This window comes from Primulina eburnea, chromosome 2, assembly GCF_022965805.1.
Source record: "Primulina eburnea isolate SZY01 chromosome 2, ASM2296580v1, whole genome shotgun sequence".
In the NCBI taxonomy this organism is placed as follows: domain Eukaryota; kingdom Viridiplantae; phylum Streptophyta; class Magnoliopsida; order Lamiales; family Gesneriaceae; genus Primulina; species Primulina eburnea.
Window position 1 is genome coordinate 26,817,717 of NC_133102.1, and position 9,103 is coordinate 26,826,819.

Here is a 9,103-nt window from a genome sequence, read left to right on the forward strand (position 1 = left end):
TCTATCCATTTGGAAACATAATCAACTGCAACTAAAATATACAAGTATCCAAACGACGGTGGAAAAGGTCCCATAAAATCTATTCCCCAACAATCAAATATTTCAATTTCAATGATAGGATTCAAAGGCATCATGTTTCTTTTTGAAATCGCACCCAATTTTTGACAATTTTCACAGATCTTGCAGATTTCGTGGGTGTCTTTAAACAAAGTGGGCCAATAAAATCCACACTGCAAGATTTTTGCAGCTGTTTTCTTTGAAGAAAAATGTCCCCCGCATGCTTCTGAATGACAAAATTTAATGACACTACTTACCTCATTGTCGGGTATGCAACGTCGAAAAATTTGATCCGGACAATACTTGAACAGATACGGATCATCCCAATAAAAGTTTTTTACCTCATTCAAAAATTTTCTTTTATCTTGGGAACTCCATTGCGGTGGCATTTTTCCTGTCACAAGAAAATTTACTATGTTAGCAAACCAAGGTGTAGTAGTAACTGAAAATAGATGTTCATCAGGAAAATTATCGTTAATTGGTGTCATTTCAAAAGATGATCCTGTTACTAGTCTCGATAAATGATCGGCTACGACATTCTCGGTTCCTTTTTTATCTTTGATTACAATGTCAAATTCTTGGAGCAACAAAATCCATCGTATCAGTCGTGGCTTTGCATCCTGTTTGGTCAACAAATATCTAATAGCAGAATGATCAGTAAACACGATAGTTGTTGATCCAATCAAATAAGAACGAAATTTATCTAATGCAAATATTACAGCAAGTAGCTCTTTTTCAGTTGTGGAGTAATTCATTTGAGCATTGTTTAAAGTTCTACTTGCATAATATATCACATAAGGCTTACCGTTTCTTCTTTGACCCAATACTGCACCGACTGCATAATCACTCGCATCGCACATGATTTCAAATGGTAAAGACCAATCAGGAGGTTGCATGATAGGAGCTGATGTTAAATGTCGAATGATTTTATCAAAAGCATTTTGACATTCTTGAGTCCACTCAAATGCACTGTCTTTTGTTAAGAGGTTACAAATGGGTTTAGAGATTAAACTAAAGTCCTTTATAAACCTCCTATAAAATCCAGCATGTCCCAAAAATGAGCGAATTTCTTTAATGGTTTTTGGAGGGGGTAAATTGGCAATGACATCAACTTTTGCTTTATCGACTTCAATTCCATGAGATGACACGACATGTCCCAAAACAATTCCAGAAGTAATCATGTAATGACATTTTTCCCAATTTAAAATAAGACCTTTTTCCTCGCATCTTTTTAAAACTTTTTCCAAATTTTCAAGACAATTATCAAATGTATTCCCAAAAACAGTTAAATCATCCATAAAAATTTCCAAACAATTTTCAACCATGTCGCAGAAAATGCTTAGCATACATCTTTGAAATGTTGCTGGGGCATTGCATAAACCAAATGGCATCCTTCTGAATGCAAATGTTCCAAAAGGACATGTGAATGTAGTTTTTTCTTGATCTTCGAGTGCAATGGGAATTTGATAATAGCCTGAATATCCGTCAAGAAAACAGTAGTAGGGATGACCTGCTACTCTTTCTAAAATTTGATCCAAAAATGGTAATGGAAAATGATCTTTTCTAGTGGCGTCATTTAATTTTCTATAATCAATACACATCCGCCAACTAGATGGGACTCGACTTGTTAACAATTCACCTTTTTCATTTTTTATCACTGTGATGCCAGATTTTTTTGGAACTACTTGTGTTGGGCTTACCCACTTACTATCAGAAATAGGGTAGATAATTCCAACATCAAGTAGTTTGAGAACTTCAGTTTTCACAACATCTTTCATGTGTGGATTTAATCTCCTTTGTGGTTGTTGAGATGTTTTTGCATTTTCTTCTAAGTGAATTTTGTGTGTGCAAATTAGTGGATTAATGCCCTTAAGATCTTTTAGTGTCCAACCAATTGCATTTTTATGTCTTTTAAGCATATCAACTAATTTACCTTCTTGATTACTTGAGAGTTTGGAAGAAATTACCACCGGATATGTTTCATCTTCTCCAAGAAATGCATACTTCAATTCTTCTGGCAAGGGTTTTAACTCCAATACTGGTGGTTCGTCTTTGTTCTCATATTTTTCATCAAATTCTTTCTCTGATCCTGGTAACGAGTGATACCTGAAAAAATCGTCAAGATCAATTTCAATATTTTCTTTAACAGTTTCAATTGAACAAATATCTAATTGATCACGAGTACTCCCTTCTTGAATGTTTTCTTCCACAAGAGTTTCAATAAGATTTTCATCTTCACTTTCATCTCCTTTGTCATGTGGTTGCTTACAAAGATTAAAAACATTGAGCTCCAAGGTCATGTTACCAAATGACAACTTCATTATTCCATTCCTGCAATTTATAAGAGCATTAGAAGTTGCTAAAAATGGACGACCTAAAATTACAGGAATTGCATTACAAGCTTCAATAGGTTGTGTATCTAAAACTATGAAATCGACAGGATATACAAAGTTATCAACTTGGACCAACACGTCTTCTACCATACCTCTTGGCACTTTAACAGATCTATCAGCAAGTAAAAGTGTTACCGAAGTAGGTTTTAACTCGCCTAGATTGAGTTCTTGATAAACTGAATATGGAAGTAAATTCACACTAGCTCCAAGGTCAAGCAAGGCTTTTTTAATCTTTCGTTCTCCAATAATACACGAAATAGTAGGACAACCAGGGTCTTTGTATTTCAAAGCATTATTATTTTGAATGATTGCACTTACTTGTTCGGCTAAAAATGCTTTCTTTTTCACATTCAATTTTCTTTTCACAGTGCACAAGTCTTTCAAAAATTTGGCATATGATGGTACCTGTTTTATTGCATCTAATAAAGGAATATTAACTTTTACTTGTTTAAAAATATCATATATATCAGAATTCAAATTTGATTTTTTTGTATTTTTCAATGCATGAGGGAATGGTGGTGACACTGTCTGTTGAACCTCCTCTTCGCAAGTTATGGGTTCCACTTCCTTACCCTTTGGAGTTGATTTATCATCATCTTCACAAGGTTCAAGAATGGATTTTTCCACAACCTTACCACTTCGAAGGGTAATAACAGATTTTACCTGATCCATCGGTTGAGTTCCAGAAGTTCCAATTTGTGTATGATGATCCTTGGGATTAGGCAGAGGTTGTGAAGGAAATTTACCTTTTTCATGAACATTAAGTGCAGATGCAAATTTAGCAAGAGTATCTTTCAAGTCTGTCATGGTTTGAGCAGTTTGAGTATTGATAGACTCTTGCTTTGCAATGAAAGAATTCAATGTATCTTCCAAATTTCTTTTCGGCGGAGGAACATAAGGTGCATAATTTTGAAAATTTTGTTGATTTTGAAAATGTGGTTGCGGAAATTGTGCAGCATTATCATTCCTCCAACTAAAATTTGGATGATTTCGCCAACCTGGATTGTAATTTTGAGAAAATGGTTCAAAATTTGGCCTTTTGAAATTGTTCAAAACATTGGCTTGCTCATGGAGACATTCTTTAAAAGAGGGCAAAGTGGGACAATCTTTTGTAAAATGATCACTTGTATCACAGATGTGACACACAATTTCTTGAACAGATTTTAATTGACCATTCTTTTTCAATTCAAGTGCCTCAACTTTTCTTGCCAAAGAGGTAAATCTAGCTTGAAGATCATGTTCATCTTTGAGAGTGTACATACCTCCACCAGATGTAGGAGATTGAATCTTGTTTGATGGTTCGATTGTACCTATAGTGTCCCAATTTTGAGCATTTTCAGCTAATGAATCGAGATACTCAATTGCCTCGTTCGGATCTTTATCTTCAAATGTTCCATTACACATAAATTCAACCATTTGCCTATCTTTAGGTGTTAAGCCTTCATAAAATTGAGAAACAACTCTCCAAATTTCAAAACCATGATGTGGACAAAGATTAAGCAATTCTTTGTATCTATCCCAACACTGATAAAAAGTTTCTCCTTGTTTTTGAGTGAAAGTGATGATTTGCCTTTTGAAAGAATTTGTTCTATGAGATGGAAAAAACTTTTTCAAAAATTGTTGTTGCAATTCATCCCAAGTTCGAATGGATCCCGATCTAAGATTTTGTAGCCAAGTTTTAGCTTTATCTTTTAAAGAAAAAGGAAAAAGCTTAAGGCGAATGGTGTTCATGCTACAATTTAGATCATTATATGTGTTGCACACTTCTTCAAACTCTCGTAAATGCATGTATGGATTTTCAGAATCTAAGCCATGAAAGTTGGGTAAAAGTTGGATAATACCAGGCTTAAAATTGAAATGAGATGCATCAGGGGGAAAAACTAGACATGAAGGTGCACTAGTACGTGTAGGATTCATGTGATCTCTAAGTGTTCTTCGTCTATCATGATCATGTTGAGATTGAATTTCATCTTCATTTTCTTGGATGGGTTCTTCCGCCATGTTTTGTAAAAATAAAGGGTTATTTCGAATGAGTCGACCACTAAGTGTACGTGACCAAATGCTCATGCAAATGCAAATGCAAAAGAATAAAAACACACGAAGGCAATAAATATTCAAATAAATAAAAATAAACTATAAACAAAATTAAATAGACTTGAAATTAAATTATACTTCCCCGGCAACGGCGCCAAAAACTTGTTGCGACTTTGATTGTTGCACTCCCAAGAGCAGGTTGTCCACAAGTAGTATAATTCGGTGAGTCCGAATATCGTATCCACAGGGAAGCTAAGGTAATTACAAGTCCACTACAATGTCTTTTTGTTTTGTTTTTGTTTTTGTTTCTTTTTAATTTTAATTGTTTGAATATTTAATGGGTAAATTTTAATTGTTCAAATTTTAATTTAAGTAGTTGAGATTAAAGGATCCACTCTTGGTATTTTAATAAAGTTAACATTAACGAACAATATTGAAATCCACTTAATAAAATGGTTCCAATATATTAAATAATCATATTTATATTATGTTATAAATTATAATCTTATAAGTACATAATATATACCAAAACTTATAAATGTGGTCAAATATTTATTGTGCTATATATATTTGTAAACACTAAATCAAGGTTCCCACTTTAAATGGTTGGTAAAACCAAACAAACATTTAAATGGTTCCAAGAATTAATACTATAATATATTCATATATAATAAATCAAGGAATCCAAGTTAAATGGTTGGTAAAACCAAACTAACATTTAAATGGTTCCAAGAATTTAATATTATAATATATTTATATATAATAACTCAAGGCATCCATTTTAAATGGTTGGTAATACCAAACTAACATTTAAATGGTTCCAAGAATTTAGTGTAACATATAGCAACAATAAATCAAAACTCCCACTTATAAGTAGGGTATAAAAATGCTTAAAGAAATAAATATAACATAAACAATAAATAATGATTAAATAATATAAAATATAGATTCTTACCTTATAATAACCTTATTATCATGCCAAGAGCTTCACCTTATCATCTCAACTTTAGGAAGTTAGCTATTCATTATTCAAAGTGTAAAACTTTGAATATGAAATTAACATGCTAATTATATTTAAATGAAGAAATAAAAGAAAAATATAGAGAGAAATATTATGAACTCAAAGATTTGTTCATAGAATGAGGGATATCTCAATACATTACAATGCACCCCTATTTATAGCCAAATTTGGGGAGACAACCACAAATAAAATATTATTTTTTACACATAAGTCTTCATTGGTGTTCCAAGAAATTAATATTATATTGCACATCACTTTTGACAAGCATCTTCTCCGAATTTTCTTCTTCACATAAAATGAAACATGTGGATAATTGAGTTGTCTAGTTGTGGTATTTTTTTCAGAATATTTGACCAAGTAGTTTGAGAGATATGGTCAAAATACTAGAGCATGGTAAAACTGCCACTCCTTCGGTAACTTTAATTGTTGCTTAATTTGATCCCAATTGTGAGAGGATTTTTATCTCATGCTTGCCACCAATATTGTAGATATTAACATCAACTTTCTACAGGTCCAAGAATCATCTTAATCCCATTTGCAACGCCAAGGTTATTCTTGTTTTATCGAACCTGTAAAAATAGTAAAAACTTATAATTACACAACAACTTATATTTTATACAATTTATTATAAAACATATAATATTTAAAAATTTAATAAAACAAAAACTATATATTTATATTATAAAACATTTAATTAATGTACAATTTTTATGTTTATCAATAAGCTATGAAATCTAATCACAACAAGCATACACTTCAAATCAGCTAAACATGCATATAACCAATCTAAATCATAAAAACATGTTAGCACAACTGTAAGCAGTACCGATGGGTCCCATGATCTAGGAGCCACATCCATATGTGCAAGCAGTCCTAATCAAATCATGTTTAGACTCGACTCAACTATAACTCTAGGGATCCCGGGGTGAATAAGACGTCACTGGCTGTCACCTACCCTACCAATCGAGGTGCTGTACGTCTTATTCCTAGACTTCGGCCTGATCTGTATCCACATCTACAAAGGGGCGGTGATCTTCCCCAGAGCTGAGATATCGCCGAACGTCTAGAGTCTGCCTGATCTCCAGACTGTCCTATCTTAATGCATGAATAACAATCTATAATAATAGCATAATCATATAAAACATAACAAGAGTATAGTATGTGATTTAGTGGGCAACTCAACGCGATCTCAATTGAGTTGTTCTTCCCGAATATCACATGAATTATACCTTTGTCGTCCCCGTCTGATGAAGACGAAGTCTCGAAGTCGATTTTGTCCATATCTGATCTGAAATGACAATAACCAATACACTGTATCAATGTATAATCCAATTCAAAATCTATCTGGTCAATATCTGAATACACTACAATCTGATTCATATCAACCATATCACAAGATATCAGAAACCAATACTGAATTTGATCAATCTGTACCAACTGATGTTTCGACGGCATAACAATACTGTCTCGATAACCCCGTCAGTCTAAACATCACAAATATAATACCAGACTTCGAAATCAATACTGATACAAATGATAATCACAATAACAATATGAATCTGATATAAAATCTCAATCAAATCAACTCTGAAAATCATAACAAATACATAAACAATCTGTTCTTCAATCTGACTTCAATTATACGCTGTCTACAGTAGCAGAAACACCATATCTGAATCATATTCAATTCTAACAACATCAGAAATTCAAATCTTGTCTAAACGTAATAAAACTTACGTCCTTGTGTAGCCTGCGTTGATAGTAACACAGTACCGAAGTCGGATTTCAATTCAGATAGACGGTTTACTCGCAAATCAATTTAAGAAAATAAGAACGAAGCTTTTTCCCTCAAAACCGATTTCTTCTCTCCAGCCATTCAGAGAAATTTCGATTCTTTACATACATATATATATATATATATAATGCATGCAAGACAAGTGGCGTACTTCTTCACGCAGCACGTCTCGCGCATATGCGCGGCCACTACTCGCGCATATGCGCGAGACCTACTGTCTCGGCGAAACTGCTACTCGCGCATATGCGCCATTAATTCCGCGCATATGCGCCACCCCTTCTGGCCCTCCCGCGCATATGCGCCACTCTACTCGCGCATATGCGCCACTGGTTCTGGCCTTGCCGCGCATGTGCGCGCACTTACACCGCGCATGTGCGCCAAACCTTCTGGATTTCTCCCTTGGCTTCTCGCATGGCTCGCGCATATGCGCGTACACTTCTCGCGCATATGCGCGAGACCTTCGAGTCACGCACACGCAATATTCTTCCTTTCAAAATCTAACAAGAACGCGTCCCGTCTATAATCATCTCGATTTAATTTAATAAATCATTCCGGATTAATCTCCGATTACAGTAATCATATCCAAATCATTTCAGATTACGGTAATTAAATTCTCGGGCATTACATCCTGGGTGGTAACTGATAGTCACATCATAATCTTTGACAAGCTCTAACCACCTCCTCTGTCGCATATTGAGCTCTTTTTGGGAAAACAGATACTTCAAACTCTTGTGGTCTGTGAAGATCTCACACTTTTCGCCATACAAGTAATGTCTCCAAATCTTCAAGGCGAAAACCACTGCTGCTAGCTCCAAATCGTGCGTCGGATAATTCTTCTCATAATCCTTCAACTGGCGAGAAGCATAAGCAATGACCTTACCTCGCTGCATCAGCACTGCACCAAGGCCTCTCTTCGACGCATCGGTATAGACAACAAAATCCTCAGAATCACTAGGCAATGAAAGAACAGGAGCTGTCGTCAATCTATCCTTCAGCTCTTGGAATGCACTCTGGCAATCGATGGACCACTCGAACTTCACAGCCTTCCTCGTCAGATTGGACAATGGCAGGGCAATCATGGAAAAATCTGAAATGAAACGACGATAATAACCCGTCAAACCAAGGAAACTGCGTACCTCTGAAACAGTAGTAGGAATAGGCCAATTCTTAATCGCCTCTATCTTCAATGGATCAACAGCAATGCCATCCCTCGAAACAACATGGCCTAGGAAAGAAATCTGATCCAGCCTAAACTCACACTTCTTCAGCTTGGCAAACAACCTCTTCTCTCGCAACAACTGAAGGACCACTCTGAGGTGCTCTGCATTAAGCTCTCTGGTCTTGAAATAGATCAAGATATCGTCGATAAAGACAATGACGAAGCTATCCAGATAAGGCTTCAACACACGGTTCATCAGATCCATAAAGACTGAAGGGGCATTGGTCAGAAAAAAAGACATCACGAGAAACTCGTAGTGGCCATACCTGGTCCTGAACGCCGTCTTAGGGATATCGGACTCCCTAACCTTCAACTGATAGTAGCCAGACCGAAGATCAATCTTTGAAAAGACAGTGGCACCATGGAGCTGGTCAAATAGGTCGTCAATCCGTGGCAACGGATACTTGTTCTTGACAGTCACTTTGTTGAGCTCCCTGTAGTCGATACACAGACGCAAAGAACCATCCTTCTTCTTAACAAATAGAACCGGAGCTCCCCAAGGCGAAGAACTCGGTCGAATGAAACCCTTGTCCACTAGATCCTGCAATTGCGCCTTCAACTCCTTCATCTCGGTAGGGGCCATC

The 9,103-nt window shown here is 35.6% G+C and overlaps 1 protein-coding gene across 1 annotated transcript in view; it reads right to left on the reverse strand.

Annotated features, from left to right (window-relative positions):
• The window catches only part of LOC140824184 (uncharacterized), a 30,300-nt gene extending 23,956 nt beyond the window's left edge, over nt 1-6,344 (reverse strand). Inside the window, exons 1-3 of the mRNA XM_073185779.1 lie at nt 6,332-6,344; nt 1,991-3,556; nt 316-451 (exon numbers count right to left, since the gene is read on the reverse strand). Coding sequence (XP_073041880.1) covers nt 316-451; nt 1,991-3,556; nt 6,332-6,344 — 1,715 coding nt within the window. The remainder of the gene's footprint in view (nt 1-315; nt 452-1,990; nt 3,557-6,331) is intronic.
• Nucleotides 6,345-9,103: the final 2,759 nt, after the last annotated feature.